At 50.5% G+C, this 22,443-nt stretch overlaps 1 protein-coding gene across 6 annotated transcripts in view; it reads right to left on the bottom strand.

The window, feature by feature from the left end:
- The window catches only part of LRP1 (LDL receptor related protein 1), a 423,359-nt gene that overhangs the window by 19,472 nt on the left and 381,444 nt on the right, over positions 1-22,443 (bottom strand). For all 6 annotated transcript variants that reach the window (XM_077329218.1, XM_077329223.1, XM_077329222.1 and 3 more), the window contains 13 exons: positions 22,063-22,251; positions 21,238-21,386; positions 20,082-20,175; positions 18,501-18,617; positions 16,075-16,194; positions 14,776-14,898; positions 12,871-12,996; positions 11,439-11,555; positions 6,676-6,782; positions 4,625-4,757; positions 3,349-3,468; positions 1,317-1,439; positions 173-322 (listed from right to left, as the gene is read on the bottom strand). In XM_077329218.1, the coding sequence (XP_077185333.1) occupies positions 173-322; positions 1,317-1,439; positions 3,349-3,468; positions 4,625-4,757; positions 6,676-6,782; positions 11,439-11,555; positions 12,871-12,996; positions 14,776-14,898; positions 16,075-16,194; positions 18,501-18,617; positions 20,082-20,175; positions 21,238-21,386; positions 22,063-22,251 (1,668 nt within the window). The remainder of the gene's footprint in view (positions 1-172; positions 323-1,316; positions 1,440-3,348; positions 3,469-4,624; positions 4,758-6,675; positions 6,783-11,438; positions 11,556-12,870; positions 12,997-14,775; positions 14,899-16,074; positions 16,195-18,500; positions 18,618-20,081; positions 20,176-21,237; positions 21,387-22,062; positions 22,252-22,443) is intronic.

Below are 22,443 nucleotides of genomic sequence, written 5' to 3' on the forward strand. Positions count from 1 at the left end.
CTGGAGGGGCAGGGGAACGGCTGGAGGGGGGTGGGAAGCAAGCACCTGATCCGCCTATTGCCCCATGATGGGCATCGAGCCCCTCCCTGCTCCCAGTGCCCTCCCCCACCCCTTTCAGCCAGCCAGCAGCACGTCTGCTTTCCAGGGCTATGGGGACTTCAAGGACTCATACCTTCCCCTGGCAAGCAAAGGTCCTCATCGGACCCATCTCCGCAGTCGTCAAAGAAGTTGCAGCGCAGTTCGGCCCCGATGCATTTCCCGTTTTGGCAATGGAATTCGTTCTTCTCATGGCTGCAGCTCCTGGGCCGGCTGGTGGGTGACTCTGTGTGGTTGCAGAGACAGCAGTGAGGAACGAGGGGAGTCGGCCACGAAGTCAAAGAACCGGGTGGTCAGCCTGCCCCGTTAGTTCCCCTCCCCCAAAAAGAGCAGGACGAGGAAAATCTGGAAATACCTCTCGGTAATACATAGGAATGCATCATGCAATCACAGTGGGCAGCTGAGTTAACTATAACTGTTTCATGTAAAATCAGAGTCCCATGGCACCTTCAAGACCAGCAAAGATTTATTCAAGGTGGTATATAAGTAAGTAAATAAAATATCCAAAGGAGGCTTGCTGCTGCTTCTCTGAACGGTTTAATGTTCTAGGCTCGCCTCCCTCCAATGAAGGTGCAGTAAACGGGTGAGAACTGCATGGGAAGCTGTGAGTTCTCTCTCTTAAGGCATCGTCAGATGATGCTGTGTCCATGAGTGGGTGAGCAGAAGGGATTGTGTTGGTGCTTGGCTCTTGGGGCCCTTTTTTTGCACTCCCAGGGAAACGCTGATTGCCATTTAGGGGCCAGGAAGCAAATTTCTTCCAGGCCAGATTGGGCAGGGATTTTGGGGTTTTTTTTGGGGGGGGGGGCATCATCTGGGCATGGAATTGGGGTCGCTGTGGGTGGACAGGTAGTGCGAATTTACTGCACTGGGGACTAGATGGCCCTGGAGGTCCCTTTCAATTCTAGGAGTCTATGATTCTAAGAATGAGAAAGCTATTCTTAAGGAACACAGAAAGCGGGTGTGGTACAGTGTGTGAGTGAAGGGCTGCCTGGGATGAAAATATCCAGCAGAGCAAAAATCTCTCTCTCTAGGGCCCATTCCGCACACATAGGATAATGCACTTTCAATGTGCTTTGGCAGCTGGATGTTCCTGTGCAGAACAGGAAAGTCTACCTCTAAAGTGCATCAAAAGTGCATTATCTATTGTGTGCAGACTCGGCCTTGGAGTCAGAAGATTCTGGCTGCTACCCCCAAGGGGCGGGGAGGAAGACGACACTCACCACAATACAGCTCATCGGTGCCGTCGCCGCAGTTGTCGATTCCATCACACTGGCGGCCGATCCAGAGACACACGCGGTCGTTCTTGCAGCGGAACGGTCTATTGGGGGGACAGTGGAATTTCACTGCACCAGCAAACAGAAACAAATGGTCAGAGAGGAAGGGGGAGGCAGAGAGACATGGAAATGCAAACAGCTAACTGTGACCTATGGGAAGAGGGGGGGGGGACAATCTGTTCCCTCCCCTTCCCCGTCCCACTTTGCTGCCCCCTTTAATGTTGGATCCCTCCCCTAGAGCCAATGAATAAGGGAGAGTCTGCAAAAGGGAGCTCCTCCACCAGGCATTGGCCTGAGAACAACCAAACCCAAATAACACCCACAGGTCACCCTCGGACATCCCCTCCATGGCTTGAACCAGTCTGACCTCTCTGGGGGCCATAGCTAAGTTACTGTTTCTGTTATATTGTTGTTGTTTAAGATCACTGGAATTGTGTTATTCAGAACCACTCCTGGATTATTGTTGTATTTCACTATATGTTAGGCTAGGGGTAGTCAACCTGTGGTCCTCCAGATGTCCATGGACTACAATTCCCAGCTGGCAGGGGCTCATGGGATTTGTAGTCCATGGACATCTGGAGGACCACAGGTTCACTACCCCTGTGTTAGGCTGTTCCATGTATCCCCCCGAGATATCATATATAAATCACCCTGAGCCATATGGATAAAAATCTAATAAATAAATAAAATAAATAAAAATTAAAAGAGGATGTTGGCTGTCCCAGAATGCCAGCTGCTTTCCTTTGCGGGCTCATGCTCACAAGTGCTTTCCCTTGCATGTCTCATGTGCTTCATTGACTAATGTGGACTTAGTGCCCCCAGTGTAGGGCTGCCCTTTACTTTCTCAGTTCTGGAGAGTTATGTATGGGGAAATGCACTCCACAATTAATCCTAACATGCTCATTTGTGGAGCAGAACGCATTATTGGCTTTATAAATGCGGAAGCAGGTAGGAGTCATAAATTATGAATATTAGGTATAACAAAATTTGGTGGCTGGCCGCCAAAAAAAATAAATAGGATCTAAGGACAGCTGATTGCTTTATTCAGATATGTGAATTTGCACGCTATGCTCAGTTGGCTACAGATTATCTTTCAAAATTAGAAAGTATATTCATGGCTTTTTAGACTACCAGGGGAGAATTAATTCAAATTAGGAGAAAGCTGCAATGTGAAGTTATTGGCCTGTATCCTGCTTACACTTGCCAGACTGGGAGGGGGGGAAATGCAGAAGTGATGTCATGCCTCTCAAGGAATTCCCAAACATTCTATGGTAAAACCACAGAGTTGTTGGCAATTCCTAGAGATGACCGACATTCTGTTTCCCCTGGAAGTGAAGCCTGAGGGCTGTTGCTTTGGTCTCCTGCTGCCACTCTGAACAGTGGTAAGAAACTAGAGGCATGGGCCAGCACTGGCAGGAGCTCATGGGAATTATAGTCCATGGAAATCTGGACAGCCACAGTATGGCCACCCCTGCTCTAATCCCACCCCTCATCTTAGCCAAGTTGGAAGGCCTCCTCCAGACACAGGAACCTTCCTTCAACTTAAGTAACCAATGAAAGATGGTGTTATTGTGTGTCACCATCTAAGCTCCGCAATTTTCATATAATTTGCAACAATTTCTCCCCCTTCCCCACCTCCCACAAAGCCTGCCTCTTTTGGATAATCTTTCCTAAATCCCCTCTTCCCTATATTTCAATTCCCACCCAAGTTAATGGCACCCCACTCTTCACCCAAGACGTCCAGGCTCTTGAATGCCCCCTAGAAAGCATGGGGAACCACCCCATTTCCCCCCACTGGGTGGGAAGAGGGTCCTAAGCCATGCCTGGAGGACACGACAGTGAAGCCTACTTAGATCCCAAGCCTACGCTAATGTAGGACATGCAAGCTTTCAGCCTCCTGCACCAACAGAGAGGTTGGAGAGGGAGGAGGGATGCCAGGGATGTAGGGTGTGTTTCCCAAGAAGCTGGGGGCACTCACAGCATTCCTCGGGGTTCTCGTCCGAGTTATCGCCGCAGTCGTCCTCACCGTCGCATTTCCAGGCCAGGGGCTTGCACAAGGTGTTGTTGCACTGGAACTCATCCAGAGGGCAGGTCCTCACTGCGCAGTGGGAAACAAGCAAGGCTTTTAGCATAGCCTCGATAAAATACAGACATGTATATTATCGTCTCCACTGACCAGATGCGTTTGGACGTTACTGCCTTTCGGCATCAAGCATCAAATAAAACCAGCATGCACACAATACAATAAATACAGGAATTGTTATAGCCAGTTGGCTCCTTTACATTAAAAAAGATATACTAAGGACACTACGGACCTATAGGCAATTCTGTGGACCAGAAGGACAGATAAAACTATTTGAGAGCCAGTTTGGTGTAGTGGTTAGGAGTGCGGACTTCTAATCTGGCATGCCGGGTTCGATTCTGCGCTCCCCCACATGCAACCAGCTGGGTGACCTTGGGCTCGCCACGGCGCTGATAAAACTGTTCTGACCGGGCAGTGATATCAGGGCTCTCTCAGCCTCACCCACCTCACAGGGTGTCTGTTGTGGGGAGAGGAATGGGAAGGCGACTGTAAGCCGCTTTGAGCCTCCTTCGGGTAGGGAAAAGCAGCATATAAGAACCAACTCTTCTTCTTCTTCTTCTGAGGCCTCTAAGGTTTCCAAAGCAGGCCCTAGTCAAGGGAAGCCCTTTCAGCGTCCGGTAAATGCAATCAGGATCCAACCTTCATCCAGAGTATGCTGGAGGAAGAGGGCTTTACGCTCTGCGGGCACTGATTGGTTGGTGATTCCCAGCCCAAGAGAGGCACACCTGGCCTCGACCAGGGCCAGGGCCGGGGCCTTTTCAGTTCTGGCCCCCACCTGGTGGAATGAGCTCCCGGGTGAGTTGCGGGCCCTGCGGGAGGTTTTGGCATTCCGCAGGGCCTACAAAACGGAGCTCTTCCACCAGGTCTTTGGTTGAGGCCAGGGCAGTGAAGAAAATCACGCCCCCCCAGGGCTGGTGTTAGCACCTGGGCTGTGGCCAGCTAGGCCCCCTCTCCCTCCCCGATAGTATTAGCCAATTCACTCCCACCCATTCGGGAAACCCTTCCAGAGCCATCAAGAAACCCCAGGCTTCCGCAAAACCCTGCTTGAGAAAGCCTGCTCCAGTTTCACAATCATGGGACTTGCACCGGCGCTGAATGAAACAGGCCTGGGCGCAATGAGACTAGTGCAATCGCCTCGGGAGGAAGAGGGCGTCGTGCAGCCGTTCTTTACCCCTGGCGCTGCAGTTCTCCTCGTCGCTGCCGTCCATGCAGTCCGCATCTGCGTCGCAGCGCCATCGCAGGGGAATGCAGTGGCCGTTCCTGCAGTGGAACTGGTCGTGATCACAGCGCGGCTTGCATTCTTTCTGCGGGGAGCGAAGGAAGGAAAGGGGGTCGCCAAACCGTCTTTGGTAGGTTTATAGAATCATAGAACCATAGAGTTGGGAGGGGCCACACGGGCCATCTAGTCCAACCCCCTGCTCAACGGAGGATCAGCCCTAAGCATCCTAAAGTTTGAAAGAGTGAGCAAGGCTATGAGCAGCAGCAAGACAAGTATCGACACGGTGGGCGCCCAGCTTCAATCCCCACAGGACCGGGCGGTAGGCGATGTGAAAGACTTTGGGCCGAGACGCTGGAGAGCCGCTGCCATTCTGAGCAGACGATCCTGGGCCAGTGGTCTGATTCAGTATAAGGCAGCTTTATGTGTGTCCTCCAGTCTAAGTCCATGATGTTAGTCTAGAGCAGTGGTCCCAACCTTTTTATCACCGGGGACTGGTCAATGCTTGACAATATTACTGAGGCCCAGTCTTTTGCTGAGGGACGTCGCTGCCACCTGAGCCCCTGCTCCACTTGCTTTCCCGCCAGCACCCCTGACTTCCCACCACCAGCTGGGGAGTGCTGCCAGCCATGGAGTCCCAGCCATGGTGGCTGCTGGAGAGCACCAAAGGTGAGCCGGCAGCAGAGTGGCAGGGCAGCCCCCGAGGCAGCAGCCGGGGAGGAGGACGAGGAGGAGCCGTGGCCCGGCACTGAGTGATCCACAGCCTGGTACCGGTCAACAGACCGGGGCTTGAGGACCACTGGTCTAAAGTAGCGATTCCCCATCAGGGTTCCTAGGAACCCTGGGGTTACATAAGAGCTCCCCAGTGGTTACGCGGCCTTTCCCAGAAATTTGGATGGCCCCTGACATTGTTAGACATCACTGGAGCCCCCTCCCCCAGCTGCTCTACAGGCCTCGTCTCTTTCTCCACAACAGAAACAGGAAATGATTGATTGGCTGGCTGGCTGGCTCACAACTCACCACTTCTCTGAAGGGGCACGACACCACTTCTGGGGTTCCTCAACAACTAACAAATATTTCAGGGGTTCCTCCATGGTCAAAAGCTTGAAAAAGGTAATAGAGGAACTCTGCATAGGTGTGCAATGCGAAATAACCTGTGTGTTTAATCATGGGAGAGCCTCTTGTGGCGCAGAGTGGTAAGGCAGCTGTCTGAAAGCTCTGCCCATGAGGCTGGGAGTTCGATCCCAGCAGCCGGCTCAAGGTCGACTCAGCCTTGCATCCTTCCGAGGTCGGTAAAATGAGTACCCAGCTTGCTGGGGGGTGAAGGGTAATGACTGGGGAAGGCACTGGCAAACCACCCCGTATTGAGTCTGCCATGAAAACGCTGGAGGGCGTCACCCCAAGGGTCAGACATGACCCAGGGCTTGCACAGGGGAGACCTTGACCTTTACCTTTAATCATGGGAACTCTTACAAATTCTTCTGCGTTTTTTCCTTAACGTGGGTCCTGTTAAATTACATTAAAACATCCTTTTTGAGCCCGGGAGGAAACCCAGAAATATTTCTCAGGCTTCGAGGAACCCTGGAAGTGGTGACAGGCCCCTGCAGAGACGTGGGCGCGGACGTAAAATGTGGGAGCCAGTCAATCAATCAATCAATCAATCAATGACCGTTTTTCCATCATGAAAAAAAAGACTAGGCCTGTAGAGCAACAGGGGAAGTGCGCTCCAGTGTCATCTAGTGACGTCAGCAGCCATCCAAACTTTTGGGAAAGGCGACACAACCAATGGGAAGCTCTTGTGTAGCCTCAGGGTTCCCTGGCTGGGGATGCCTGCCTTACGTACCTCAAGCCAACCGGAGCCCAACCTAACAAACAAGCAGAAGCTTTTGAATGGCTTAAGGTTCTCCACGCCTTTCAAAGCTCACTTCCGCAAGACATGCCAGCAGGTGAGAGTTTGGTCCTGCCTCCCCTCCCCTCCCCTCCTTCTTTGCCAGCTTCCTTCCTACCTCATCGGACCCATCGGCACAGTCATGGTCTCCATCACATTTCCAGCGGCCGGCGATGCAGCGCCCGTTGGCACAGGAGAACTCGCTTTCCGAGCAAGGCCTGGGCTCTGTCGGGGGAGAGAACGCCGGGGGTGAGGGGGCTGGAAGGTCACGGGCGGCAGAGGCACACGGGCTTAGGCACTGTCCAATTCAGGGATGGGGCACTGTTGCACACCCCCAGCGGCACCAGTAGGGGAGGACGAGTCGTCCCTAGCAGAACGCTTTCTTATCATTACACCGATGCACAGAGAGTTTCTTTGAAAGACGGCCAGATTTCAACGCGGGAACGAGGGAGGGCGGGGAAAGCCGCAGATGTTTGGGGAGGAAACAGGCCTTTGAGGGGGGGGGGGATAATTCTGCTAAACTCCCAGCTCCTGGTGAATTGTGACACCTTCTCTAGTCACCCCATTGCATTTAGGAATCAGAAGACCTGGGGGGTGGCTGGCTGAGGCCTAAATAACCATCTCCCTGTTGCTCTGTAACTGTTTTGCAGTGTTGGGCCATGAGGCAGTTTGCGAGTTTGTTTATACTGTCTTGGGACTGAAGGTGAAATCATCTGTTCTGCCCAACATGAGGCTGCCCCAGAAAACTGCAGTCGTCTTTCCCCTTCTCCAGCCTCAAGATTTCATCCTGGAGTTTCCCCTCCACTTAACTGGTCATCAGTGTGAAGGTGGGGAAGCTCAAAGGGTGATCATTTGTTTTACAAGATAAGTCAGAGCTGGGGATAGAGGATGAGGAGGAGGAGGAGGGACAGAGGGGAGGTTTTTTGTGGCAGCCTTATGACTGCCATAATGCAGGGGTGGCCAACGGGTGGCTCTCCAGATTTCCATGGACTACAATTCCCATGAGCTCCTGCCCACAACGGTAGGAGCTCATGGGAATTATAGTCCACGGACATCTGGAAAGCCACAGTTAGCCCACCCCTGCCATAATGTCTAGCACCAGCTTTCGGCTGTAGAAACTAAGTAAGGTGGTTGGTGATGGTTTCCAGCCGCAATCCCTTACAAAATATCTTAAATACTTCAGAGGTTATGTAAGGTTTCCGAGGGATCTGGAAGCTCCACCCCACATGGAGAACACGGCTGCTCCTGATTTACATGAGTTGTGGAAACAAGGCCACAATGCCTTTAACTTGTCATGGTTTGTTATGCCTTTTCCAATTCATTCCAACCAGCAATGCATCTTCTGAGCCCTTAGACCAGGCTTTCTCAACCAAGGTTTCCCGAATGGGTGAGAGTTAATTAATTTTTTAATTTGATAAACATTTATTAGGTAATATGACCATATATGGTCATGTTGTTCTGTTTCCCCCCAATGGCCAATGATGGGCCTGCAGGAGGTGGGAAGGGGAGGGGCCCCAGGTGGGCGTGTCCACAGCTGTGCTTCCCAACCGTCTTCTGCACAATCACTCCACTTCTGGGGTTTCTCAAAACCTGAAGAATGTCCCAGGACTTTCTCAATGGTAAAAACATTGCGAAAACCTGTCTTAGTCCTATCAAGAGGGCCGGAAGTCATGAAAATGCTTTGTTCCGTTCTTGGAACGTTCAAGCCCTTTGCATTCTCTCAACGACATCAGGACAACAGTGTCAGGCAAGACAGGGGTACGACTCCCATATTGGAGAAGCAGGGAGAGAGAGAGAAAGAGAGAGAGAGAGAGTTGATTTGCCAAAGGCCACCTAGTAAAATCACGGCTGGGACAAAGTGTGAACTCTGAAGTCACAACCCTGTAGAATTCAAGATGCATTTTCTCATATCAACAGATTCAAATGAGTAGCCATGTCGGTCTGAAGTAGCACAATAAAATCAGACTCCAGTAGCACCTTTAAGACCAACAAAGATTCATTCAAGGCGTGATCTTCTGAGTGCAAGCACTGAGTTTTCTGAGTGCTTGCACTCAAAAGCTCATGCCTTGAATAAATCTTTGTTGGTCTTAAAGGTGCTACTGGACTCTGATTTGATCATATCAACAGGCCTTCCTTTTGCCCCGAAAACCATCTAGAGTTGAGGGAAGGTGATGGGTGGGTTTGGAGGCATAACCTGGGCAAGAAGACACGGGGGACAGTTCTGGCATCGTTGGTCTAGCTCCAGAAATGCCAGACAACTGCAAAAGTTTTGTCATGGGTTGCCCTAACCAGAGCTCACTGGCGATGCAATGAAGAAACTGAACGTACGCTTGGAACTGCCCCACCATCTCCTCCTTTCAGAGAAGGCTCCTGTACCGTTTCCCCCAAACCCTCCAGTTCCTCCATGATGGGGAGAGCGGAAGCATGAGAAGGGAGCAGGGGAGACAGTGAGCAGCCTGGTTTGTCGGGGAAGACGGGAGGGAGCCAAGCAAGATGTCATACGCAGACGCCTCCTCCATTCAACTCAGGGTGGGGATGGAGGAGAGGGAGACGTGGGGACGCGGATGGAGCCTGAAGCCACTCTTATTCTTTTTGCGATTCCTTTCGACACAATTAAGACTTTAAAGGGGAAAAGGGGGGGGGAGAAATACCGTCGACGAGAAACCTACCTCTGCAAGCCCCGATACGACAGTGTGAAAATGGAGAAAAACATAAGATGAGGTGAAATGGTACAAACTCAAATCACACGACATGGAAAAAAAAAGAACCCACCGAAAGAAGGCGACCGGCTAGACCAGGGGTAGTCAAACTGCGGCCTTCCAGATGTCCATGGACTACAATTCCCAGGAGCCCTTGCCAGCATTCGCTAGCGAATGCTGGCAAGGGCTCCTGGGAACTGTAGTCCATGGACATCTGGAGGGCCACAGTTTGACTCCCCCTGGGCTAGACACTGCAGGGGTGGGCGGGAGGGCGAGGGGAGCAGTGACAGAGGGGCCTCTCGGAACCTTTCTTGGGGGCCTGTTCAAGGTCAGGACTACTCCTCTTCTCATGGCTTCTCTTGGGGAGGGCTCCAGTGGTCACATACCGAGGGCAAGGCAGTCACAGGGGATATAATCAGCATTTGACTTCCACTGGGACAGCCTTTTTGGGTATGTTGGACCATGTGAGTCAAGTCCATCTGTCACAAGTCATGCCAGAGACTGGGCATCTTTCTCTCTGGCTGGTGGCAACCTTTCCAGCCAAGGAAGAGGACTCAAATGCCAAGTGCCAGCTGCCTGGATGAATTTTAGGATGTTCACAAACTAATGAGAGCAACTGATGAGATTAATAAAGTCCTGCAACCAGGAGTCCCAAATCCATACATCTTTCTTATGGTGGTCCCCACTGCACATCAGGCTGCCTTCTATTCAGAACGGAATGCTAAAAACTGAATCTCTCCCCAGCTAAAAACTGAATCTCTCCCGGTTTTGTGGGGCAAAACCGGACGAAACGCGAGAACTTCTGTGTCCTGAGTTCTCCGTGTTTTTTCAAATCGAATTACCAAGCATGAAGGGGGCTGAGTTTATATCAGGACGGTTTCCCCATTTTTTCATGCTGAACTGGTGCTGAGCAGCTATTTGTCTTGTTGGGGCAAACATACATGTGTCCCAGTTTTTCCCCCCAGAGATTTCCATGGCCGACAGGTCTTCTTTTGGGCTTATTTCCCCAGAACAGCAGTTCTTTGGGGCTATCTCAGGTAGGAAAAACAGGGCAGGGCAGGGGGTTAACTGAGCCCCCTTCCCCTTGGTTCCAAAATTTTATGAATTCTAATTTTCCTGGCTTCTGTGTTCCTGTTGCTGGGGGAGAGGTCTGTTCCACAAGCGTTTTGCTCCCTCTAGTGGTTGATTCAATATTACACCACTTTATGTCTGACATTAAAACATGTGGGTATGATGACTGCATTTGGGAAAAAAAAACACTGGGAGTTCAGGAGATGGAATTCATAGAATCATAGAATCATAGAGTTGGAAAGGGCCACACAGGCCATCTAGTCCAACCCCCTGTTCAACGCAGGATCAGCCCTAGCATCCTAAAGCATCCAAGAAAAGTGTGTATCCAACCTTTGCTTGAAGACTGCCAGTGAGGGGGAGCTCACCACCTCCTTAGGCAGCCTATTCCACTGCTGAACTACTCTGACTGTGAAATTTTTTTTTCCTGATATCTAGCCTATATCGTTGTAGTTTAAACCCATTACTGCGTGTCCTTTCCTCTGCAGCCAACGGAAACAGCATCCTGCCCTCCTCCAAGTGACAACCTTTCAAATACTTAAAGAGGGCTATCATGTCCCCTCTCAACCTCCTTTTCTCCATGCTAAACATTCCCAAGTCCCTCAACCTATCTTCATAGGGCTTGGTCCCTTCCTGGCAATTCATTTAGTTTGGCCTACACCACAAGCTAAAAAGTTCCCAAAAGTCAGCATTTCTGCCAACAGCCATTCCTGACTGATGAGTACAAGAAATGGCAGAGTTGGAGGGAAAAAGTTGTTGGCGTGGGAGCATTGGGACAAGGGACTCGATTCTCCTTTTGCTAGGATTTCGGATGCTTTCCTTATCAAAATTGCCCCCCTGCACAGAAAACACTCCATGGCCTGTAAAGATTCCCTCTCCTAGAAGATCTCTAGTTTCCTGCTCATTTCATATTCAATGCCATTTCTTGCTTCCTTGCATTGAGTTGGCCTGTCTGTCACTGCTCATTTAACCTTTCAGGCTAAGTGAAGATACGCCACTCGGCCCCGCCCCCCCCGGAGCAGACAGGAGACCACCTCCATCCCACTGCCCCCTTCCCCTGCCCTGCATGAAAACGTTTGGCCATTTAAAGGGTGGCACTGAAGGGGGCACATACTACAGTTCTCCTCGTCTGAGTTGTCTCCGCAGTCGTTGTCATAGTCGCACTGCCAGCGGCCGGGCACACAGCGGTTGTTCCTGCATCGGAACTGGTATGGCTCACAGGTCCGCTCGTCTGAAAGTGAAGGATTCCGTGGGGGGGAGGGAGAGAGAGGAAGGGGCAGGGAAAAGGCGACATCGATACATCAGAAACAACGTCCAATTAATCCCATATACATTTTCAGCATCAGGTTTTTTGGAGCAGTAGTAAAAGAAGAGTTGTGTTTATACCCCGCTTTTCATTACCGGAAGGAGTCTCAAAGTGGCTTACAATTGCCTTCCCTTCCTCTCCCCACAATAGACACCCTGTGAGGTCGGTGGGGTTGAGAGAGCTTTGAGAGAACCAGGACTAGCCCAAGGTCACCCAGCTGGCTTTATGTGGCGGAGTGGGAGAATCAAACCCAGTTTAGAGGCTACCACTGTTAACCACTACTCCATTCTCATTTTCAATGCTTCTTGTTCTTGTTGCTTCAGGGATTTTCCCCCATGTACTGCCTGTGTTTTGCTCCCGCCAGCAGTCAATTCAATATTACATCGGTTTATCCCCAGCAATCTAAATCTGCAGGGAGATACACTTGGCATAAACAGATGTAATAAAGAATCAACCACTAGAGGCAGCAAAACATGTCTAGAAAAGAAAATACCCCCCAAAGCAGGAACTTAAAAGCGAGGAAAATGATAATGTGGAAAACCTCAAAAAGCTATGCTTTAATGAGAGAAATTATATCTACCGTATTTGCCGGCGTATAAGACGACTGGGCGTATAAGACTACCCCCCAACATTTCCACTCAAGATACAGTACTATGGGCCACTACGGGCAGCTATGTCTATCCCAACTGAAGTGCACCCGGCGTATAGGACGACCCCCCCACTTGGAGGCATGTTTTTCATGGGGGAAAAGTAGTCTTATACGCCAGCAAATACTGTAGGTGGTAGCTTCCAACCCTTCTAAGCTGGGTACTTTAGAACACAGCTGGGGGTGCTGAAAGTAACCTAGGGAAACATCGGTATGTTTTCCATGGGGACGTCCCCATGCTCAACATAAGAAGCTAACTGTATCATCAACAGTATGCCAGAGACAATCCCATGTACTCAAAAAGTAGCTATTTGGCATCCAAACTTAACTGCCGGCAAAGTGATTGGTAGCCCCGAAAGCTTTGCTCAGGCTATAACCTTCACCTTGGGATCTCCTGTCTGGGTCTGCCAAGGGTACAACTGCCCCCTTCATCAAGACCCAGTGTGGAAGTTAAGTGAGACAACTGGGCAATTTCTCTCTCAAGGTCCCGATAACCGTTTAAAGCAGAAAACCACAGGACACTGAGCAGGTCAGCCATCCTCCTGATGTGTTTCAGCTCAGCCAACCAGCCAAGCTACCACCTTTTCAACTTACCGCATTCTTCCTTCGGTTCGTCCGAGCCATCTCCACAGTCATCCTCCCCATCGCATTTCCAGCGTGCTGGGATACACCGCCCGGAATCTTTGCATCGGAATTCATCCAGGCCGCATCTCATTTGCGCTGGGAGAATAAGGGGAGGAAAAGAGCGATGGAGTCAGTTATTGTCGTTGCAAGGCAGTGGCACGTGTCTGCCCTCCAAATGAGGTCAGGGGAGGCGCAAGAAGCTGCTTTGTCCTGAAAGGGATGTTTGGAGACACTGTGCATTTCAAGGGCTACACTATTTATTGCGAGAGTCAGACCCTTGAGAAATGAGGCCTTTGATTTGAACTAATAACCGTGGTACCAGACCAGCAGTGTTCAAACATTCTAGCTGCAGGGCATCCTTTTGATTCTGTCTGCTGAAGATTCCCCCTCGATGGTGAAATATTTGTAGAGCACAACTCGCTTTGTGCCGTGTATTGTCTAATTCACATAGTCTGAGAACAGCTAGATTCGAGCCCAGGAGCACCTTAGAGACCAACGAAGTTTTCGGGAGCTCTGGATTTTGAATGCCTTTACCCAGGCTATCTTGTCGGTGTCTCAGGTCCTACTGGACTTGACTCTAGCTGTTTTACTGCAGATGAACACAGCTGCCCTCAGAAACAAAGGACGCCTCCAAAAAGGCACCAAATGTCCACCACCCTCCTTGAACGGTGGGGAAGATCAGCAGTGGAGAGCAAGCTGGTTTCTGGCAAAATACTGTAGGGCAGGGGTAGTCAACCTGTGGTCCTCCAGTTATTCATGGACTATAATTCCCATGAGCCCCTGCCAGCAACCGCTGGCAGCAGCTCATGGGAATTGTAGTCCACGGACATCTGGAGGACCACAGGTTGACTACCCCTACTGTAGGGTTTCAGAGTAGGGAAAGGAAGAACCAGTCTTGAAAGCCCCAGATATCCTCCTTTGTTTCTTTAACTGTCTTCTGTAAGATTTCTTTGCCTAGCCCCACCTACTGCTGTTTCCTTTCTGCCAGCAAAAAATGAAAGTTTCGCACAAGATTTTCTCCCAGCAACTCCTCGCTGGGGAAAAAAGAAATCCAGATTTTGTAGATGCTGAAATAGTGAATAGATAAAACTGAATGGCTTTTTGTCTGTTTAGGTCAAAAGTGGGATTCTAGGCTTTCTTTAAGCAAGAGAAGAAGCTGCACGCCTGAGAAAACAAAATCAGCAGGCCAAAATGATAAGTTTCACATCCATTCTTGTTTGGTGTATAAATCACATAATTTTGGGGCAATCATATAATTTCCGATTGCCCAGAAATTATATGATTTATACACCAAACAAGAGTGGATGTGAGACTTGCCGGGATTAACAGCCTGGAAAGGGCCAGATATACCAAGCAAAACTTTTAAAAATAGACCCCTTGCATCGCCATTTGCCCCCTATTTAGAGGGACCAGATCTGTGCACTTAACTCCTGCTAAATGAATTCTAGCAAATCTCATTCTTTGCTGATTTTCACAGCAGCACTTTCTAAACATCTTCATGCTGAACAAGACGACAAAGAGCTAGTTTTTTTATACCCCATTTCTGAAGGAGTTTCTGAACAGAGCCTTCCCCTCCTCTCCCCACAACAGACACCCTATGAGATAAGAGAGTTCTGAAAGAACAGGGACTGCCCCAAGGTCACCCAGCTGGCTGCATGTGGAGGTGCGGGGAATCAAACCCGGTTCTCCAGATTAGAGCCTGCCATTCTTAACCACTGCAGCAAGCTTTGGGGACCCAGCTCACCTCCTCAAAAGCAGAAAGATTGAGAATTCCTGGCAAGAAGGGACAACCTTCTGAAGCCATCGACCTCTTCTGCCCTCCCAAGGTCAAAGGCCCTTTGGGGAGGGTTCCCGCAATACACAGAAGTGCCTTACTGCAATTGGCAGGTTCGTCAGATCCATCCACGCAGTCGTTGTCTCGGTCACACACCCACACCCGTGGGATGCAGCGCTTGGTAATGGCACACTGGAACTGGTTTGGAGCACAGGTCACCTCCGCTGCAAAGGAAAGGGCAGTCCAAAGAAAACGGCCAGTCGGAAAGCTGAACAAAAACGGAGGTTGCCCCACCCTGGCTTGTTGACCCAGTTTGGCAATGATCAAGACCCCAGGGGTGGGCAAACTGTGGCCCTCCAGATGTCCATGGACTACAATTTCCTTGAGCCCCTGCTAGCAAATGCTAGCAGGGGCTCGTGAGAATTGTAGTCCGTGGACATCTGGAGGGCCACAGTTTGCCCATCCCTGATCAAGACTCTGGGAATTCCAAGAGTTCACCACTCAGGTGCAGAAACTGGCCTGGGGGGGCACTTCAGCATCCTCGGGATTCTAGCTCCCTTCTTTAAAGAACGTGTCTAATCTTTCGGACTGCGGCACCATAGCATGGATTGGCCTTACCTTGCCATGTCCCAAATGCCGAGGAAGGGGCTCAAGGGGGACTGGAGATCTCTGAGCCCTTACAGCACAGTCAGAAGGGAGGGGGATGTTGCAAAGGTACAGTGAAATCAGCTCAGAGAAGGGATTCATAGGGATTCAAACCAATGGGATGAAATGAATTCAATAGAAATTCTGTCTAAACATCCGGAAGAATTTCTTGACAGTTAGAGCGGTTCCTCAGTGGAACAGGCTTCCTTGGGAGGTGGCGGGTTCTCCATCTTTGGAAATTTTTAAACAGAGGCTGCAGAGCCATGTGACAGAGAGGCTGATTCTGTGAAGGTTCAAGAGGGTGGCAGGTGACAGTGGATGAGTGATAGGGTTGTGAGTGTCCTGCATAGAGCAAGGGGTTGGACTAGATGACACAAGAGGTCCCTTCCAACTCTACGATTCTATGATTCAAAGAGATCTGGGTTTGGGTGATCAGCATAACTCTCTTTCCCTCGCCGTGAAAATGAACTTTGCAAAGCAACGACACATGCTGAAAATACGTGATCAATGTAGCATCTGTTTCTCAGCTCTACAGCTATGAAAATGGCAAAAACTCTTGGGTGACAATTCTGGAATGGCGTTTCGGATCATTTTAAGCCCAGAATACATGTGGTCCCCCTGGGTTCCAAACCAGCTGTGGACAATGCTGATGCTTTCTGGACGGGGAATTTTGGCGCAGCGTGGTCAATCCCAACTGTTCTTCCAGTAAGCACACCAGAAGTCGAGATTCCCATACTCTTCCCAGCATAACTTACGACAGTCCTTCTCGTCCTCCCCGTCACCGCAGTTGTCCTGCCCATTGCAGCGGAAGATGCCAGGAATGCAGCGGTTGGTGTTGGTACATTTAAACTGGCTGGGAAGACAGACGTGCACCTCTGTGGGAAGAGAAACGAAAATGCTCTCACAAGGAAACCCTTTAACTCGGATGCGGTGTTTTAACTGGGCCTTTTGTGGGAAACGCTGGTGTTAAGGTGGCTTTAGATGGCTAAGCGTGTTGATCTGCAGAAGAGCAAGATCTTAGTACAGCAGAAACTTACAGAGAACTGCAAGATTTTTAGGATATAAGCTTTCAAGAGTCAAAGCTCCCTTCATCAGATGCAAGCAGGAATGGAGATACCTGAGCCCTTATAGACGACTTAGAAGGGGGAAGGAGGGGTTATTGCAAAGAAGGGAGTCAGGATGCAAAGAGTCAATGGCAAAATGCAATCAGCTGGAAGACAGCCAGGGAGAAACATTTAGGGGTGGGAAATCCAGAACATCAGCATCTATAGTGCAATAAGAATCCTGTGTCCCTATTCGGCTCCATTGTTCTGGATCTGTGACAGAAGTCCAGTGATTTAACGTTTCACCCAAGGCCAAGGCCTGCGTTACTGACTGGTTATATATCCATTAGTGCCCTTCCTCCCTGAAGCCATAGGACAGAGCCATACTTGTGCACCTCTGTGGCTGTGGAGGAAAGTGTCATTAAGTCACAGCTGATCAAGGTGACCCTTCAGAGGGTTTTCAAGGCAGGAGATGTTCAGGGGTGGTTGGCCATTGCCTGCCAATGCATAGCAATTCGGGGCTTCTTTGGTGTCCTCCCATCCAAGTCCTAACCAGGCCCAACCCTGCTTAGCTTCCGAAATCGGAGTAGGTCCTGGCCATCCAGGTCAGGGCCTTAGACCTCTTTGCACCTCTGTTGTCCTCTGCATACAGTGAACTCCATGAGATATGCCAACACGAGCTGGGATAAAGATTTGACATCTGTCTTCTGTTGCTGCGTCTCCCTTGTTGTTCGGAAAAACCGTACGAGTCTAAATTTCATATCTCTGATGAGTGGGGCTAGAAGTGGCCTCAAAGCAGATTACGGGGAGGCTGGCAGTCGGCTGAGGCAAGGCCGAAAAACCCGGCTTGGCCTCGGGCCAAAAGGCCATCTGTGTTTGCGATGGACGCTGTTCACCAAAAAGCTCTCGTCAGCCAAGGTCGAATGTTAAGTTAGCCTTGTGGTTTCTGCAGCCAAACTCTTGGCTGTGTTTCTAACAAGAGCCAGGAATCTATGCCTGATGCAACTGGATACAGGAGAGCTCTTGCTTTACTATGGATCTATGTCAGGGGTAGTCAAACTGCGGCCCTCCAGATGTCCATGGACTACAATTCCCAGGAGCCCCTGCCGGCATTCGCTGGCAGGGGCTCCTGGGAATTGTAGTCCATGGACATCTGGAGGGCCGCAGTTTGACTACCCCTGTGCATGCAACCCAGTGGCTCTGGATGACTGTCGGATCTTGTTCCCAGCGCTATTTAACATTGGCATGAAGCCTCTGAGTGAGAACATCAGGTTCTGTGCTCAGAATCTCTCTCTCTTCCAAAATATATGAGAGCCTTGCACTGAAGTCCCAATAAGACAGAAACTGGACTGAAGAAGAAGAGTTGGTTCTTATAGGCCGCTTCTCTCTCCCTGAAGGAGCCTCAAAGCGGCTTACAGTCACCTTCCCTTTCCTCTCCCCACAACAGACACCCTGTGAGGGAGGTGAGGCTGAGAGAGCCCTGATATTACGAAAGAAGAAGAATTGGTGTATCTGTTATGGGTAGGTGAAAGGAAGGCGATTGTAAGCCGCTTTGAGACTCCTTTAGGTAGTGCAAAGCGAAAGCCAACTCTCCTTCCTCCTCCATGCTTTCATGGCTTTGAATCTGGGCACACTTCACAGGGGTCATGGGCTTGGATGGTCCAGGCTAGCCTGATTTCGTGAGGCCTGGGAAGCGAAGGATTGTCAGCCCTGGTTGGCATTTGGGTAGGAGCCTGCCAGGGAAGTCCGAGGCTGCTACGCAAAAGCAAACCTCTCTTGCCTTGGAAACCTTACAGAAGTCGCCCAAAGTTGGCTGCAGGTGGACGTAACTTTCCACCCCATGCAGGTGTTGCATCTCTTTAAAGCAGGGGTAGTCAAACTGCGGCCCTCCAGATGTCCATGGACTACAATTCCCAGGAGCCCCTGCCAGCGAATGCTGGCAGGGGCTCCTGGGAATTGTAGTCCATGGTCATCTGGAGGGCCGCAGTTTGACTACCCCTGCTTTAAACTCTCAGCTTTCCAAAGACACGGAAGTCTTTATACAGCAAGAGAGCTGATAAAAAGAGGAAGAGGAGCAGCTAAAGAAGTGCGCACGCCGGCTAACTTTGCAACTTGGGTTTAGTCAGCTGGACACTCACCGCAGTTGGCCTCATCTGAGCTGTCGTGACAGTCATTGTCCCCGTCGCAGATGAAGGCTGGGTTGGTGCAGACGCCTGTCAAGCACTGGAACTGCCCCGGGCGGCACTTGAATTCGGCTGGGGAGGAAAATGCAGAATGTGATGATTTAGAATTGTGGTTCTCAACCTGGGGGTCGAATGACCCTTTCGCAGGGGTCGCGGCAGGGTAAGCCGCTTGGCCGGGGGAGGTGCAATCTACACAACAGCCTTGCGGGGTAGATCAAGATAGAGCATTCATCAGTCTGGAACAGTGGAAAAGAATGAGATCGGCATGGTGGGATAAGAGGCAGAACTGAACTGAGAAACCCCAGACATAAACCAATTTATAGACAATCATGAACAATGGATCTTCACGCCATGGGTCGGTTTGGGTTTAATTTCTGTGAAAGAACCCTTGCATCATTTTATGGTTGGGATCACCACGACATGAAGAACTGTATTAAAGGGTTGCGGCATTAGGAAGTTTGAGAACCACTGCATTAAAAGGAAGTCCTCCTATGGCACACTGGGGAGGCCAATGCCCCTCGGAGCGGGTTGGTTTGTTTCTGGCCAACTAGAACACTTCCCCATAGCCTGAGACTAGCCGCTCTGCTTCCTCCTACACTTTACTACAACTAGAAACCGAGGGGAAAGCTTCCACGCTCCGAGAGGCAAGCCTAAAAGCGCCAGACGCATCGTTCATGCTGGGTCAGTCCCAGATGATTAGGCCACTGCTAATTTGGCTGGAATCCATGCTGTGGTTTTGCACAATAGGAAAACCAGCCCAGGTGCTAAATTGCTGGTCCAAATTGCCAGCACAGGGCACTTGGGCTCGGTGCTAGAGCATCTGCTTTGCATGCAGATGGTCCCGGATTCTATCTGTAGCAGCTCTATTCAGAAGGATCTCACACGTCACATGCTGGGAGTGGTAGTTCTATCAGACTGTGAAAAAAAATTCAGAGTCAGAGTAGTTCAGCAGTAGAATCAGCTGCCTAAGGGGGTGGTGATCTCCCCCTCACAAGTAGCTGGACAGACACTTATCCTGGATGTTTTAGGCTGATCCTGCATTGAGTGGGGGGTGGGACTAGATGGCCTGTCTGGCCCCTTCCAACTCTAGGATTCTATGATTCTAAGCAGTAGCTGGAGAGAGACTTCACCTGGGTGCTTTGGGCTGATTCTGCATTGAGCAGGGGGTGGGACTAGATGGCCTGTCTGGCTCCTTCCAGCACTATGGTTCTATGATCTCTGGTAGAGGACAGAGCACTGGTGATGAGCAGGCCTCAATGTATCTTCTGCAGATATGGTTCCCTGTCTTATATAATATGAAATTTTATTTATACCATAGCCATATCATTGTGACCAGATCGGGACCTTGGGGTACCAGAGCCATACTATTCTGATCCTAAGGGCACCATTAGGATTTTCCCCCTAACAATGCTGCCAAAGGAGTTTCTGGAGCCATTCACCCCAAACAGCCCACATCTTGCCAGGACGATACTCGACTGGTCCCCACGACAAGAGCCTGCCCAACCCCCAAGCATCGTCTCCCAGCTGTTCACTCACGGCAATTCTCGGGCTCATCCGAATGATCCCCGCAGTCGTCTTCCGTGTCGCATTTCCACCAGAAAGGGATGCACTTGTCATTCTTACAAACAAACTGTGATGGGCAGGAAAGGACATGCAGCTGAGACAAGATGCGGGTCTTCACTTTCCCGCTATGACCCATCAGACCGTCACCCAGGAAGTCACATTTCCCGTGCCAGAGAGCTCTGGGAACCCTTCCAGATGAGACAGCACCCTCATTCTCTGGGGAATCATGCTAGAATTGTGCTATGCGCTCACTGGCCACAAGAGACTCGTTGAGAGAACTGCTGGTAAAGGAAGAGCAAGCGTCTTGTCCTACAGGCACCACCTCTAAGAAAAGCGGATGTGATGCTCTCCACCTTGTAGAATAGCCTTTCTCAACCTTATTACCGTTGAGAAACCCAAGAAGCATTTTTCAGGCTTTGAGAGACCACAGAAGTGGTGCCATTGTGCAGAATATGGTTGGGAAGCAGAGCAGTGGACATGCCCACCCCAGGCTCCTCCCCTTCCCACCCCCTCCAGGCCCATCACTGGACTTTTTGAGAGGAGGGTAGGTGGGTTGACATGTCTATATATGGTCATATCACCCGATAAATGTTGACCAAATTTTTAAAAATATATTTAAAAAATATTAACCACCAGCCATTTAGGAAACCCTTCCATGGCCATCATAAAACCCTGGCTGAGAAAGCCCGCTGTAGAAGAAGAGTTGTTTTTTATACCCCACTTTTCACTACCCGAAGGAGTCTCAAAGTGGCTTACAGTCACCTTCCCTTCCTCTCCCCACTACAGGCACCCTGTGAGGTAGGAGGGGTGGAGTGAACTCTAAGAAAACTGCTTTGTGAGAAAGCTCTAGAAGAACTGTGACTAGTCCAAGGTCACCCAGCATGTGGAGGAGTGCGGAATCAAACCCGGCTGTCCAGATTAGAGGCCACTGCTTTTTAACACATACACCATGCTGAGTGGTAGAGACCAACTCAAGAACTGGAGTCTTCCCAACCAGAGAGGCATGGCTGGGGCCTTCAGAGCCTGCTCCAGCATGGAAAAAAGACCTTGACCGAACTGTGAACGGGGGACACACATGCCCAGGGTATTGCTGGGAGATGAAGCAACGTTGGCACACCACGCTACTTGCCTGACTGGCGGTGCAGTTGGAGATGCAGGTCTTGCCATCTGCACCCAGATAGAAGCTGGTCGGGCAAGCACACTTGAAACCTCCTCCAGGTGACAGCAGGCACAGGTTGCTGCAGCCGCCATTGTTGATCTTGCAGGGGTGGTTGGGAACTGGAGGGGGGAAAAGGTGCAGGAGAAGGAACGTGGGCTAGCTCAACAGCTCTGCTGCTGTCTGCTAATGGTGCTTGAACCCTCGTGCATCGTCACCCTCCTTCCCTTTAAAGTTTTGTCGAAGAAAAGCTGCCTTTTTGTACCATGCTTTTCACTACCTGAAGGAGTCTCCAAAGCAGTCTACCATAGTCTTCCCTTCCTCTCCCCACAACAGACACCCTGTGAGGGAGGGTGAAGCTGAGAGAGCCCTGATATTACTGAAGAAGAAGAAGAGTTGGTTCTTATATGCCGCTTTTCTCTACCTGAAGGAGTCTCAAAGCGGCTTACAATTGCCTTCCCTTTCCTCTCCCCACAACAGACACCCTGAGAGGGAGGTGAGGCTGAGAGAGCCCTGATATTACTGAAGAAGAAGAAGAGTTGGTCCTTATATGCCGCTTTTCTCTACCTGAAGGAGTCTCAAAGTGGCTTACAATCGCCTCCCCTTCCTCTCTCCACAACAGACACCCTGTGTGGGAGGGGAGGCTGAGAGAGCTCTGAGAGAACTGCTGTGAGAACAGCTCTAACAAGACTATGACAACCCCAAGGTCACCTAGCTGGCTGCATGTGGAAGACCGGCGAATCAAACCCAGCAGAGCGCTCACGACCCCAAGTTGCGCTAACCCAGCAGAGCGCTCACCGTCCGGTTGCCGGTAAGAGTGGAAGATGTGGATGTCCATGGGCCGATGCAGAGTGCTGATCAGTGTGCTTTTGTTGGTGCCGGTGGTCTTGTGGGCTCGATTGATGGATTTGGTCTCCCAGTCGGTCCAGTAGATGTAATCCTCAAAGAGCGTCAGGGCAAAGATGTGCGGAATATCCTGGCTCAGAACTAGGGTGGGAGAAATGCGATATTTTCACAGGGCGGCAGGGACACAGAGCCCAATTTGTGGTAGGGACCAACTCTACTGCACACACTGAGAACAAGACGGCCCAGATGACTACTGGCTACATATGTGTGAGAGCATGCATTGGCTGCTTCTCAAGAACTTATAGCATTACTTTCCATTGCAGGTGTCAAAAT

The sequence above is a fragment of the Paroedura picta genome, chromosome 3 (genome assembly GCF_049243985.1).
Source record: "Paroedura picta isolate Pp20150507F chromosome 3, Ppicta_v3.0, whole genome shotgun sequence".
In the NCBI taxonomy this organism is placed as follows: Eukaryota; Metazoa; Chordata; class Lepidosauria; order Squamata; family Gekkonidae; genus Paroedura; species Paroedura picta.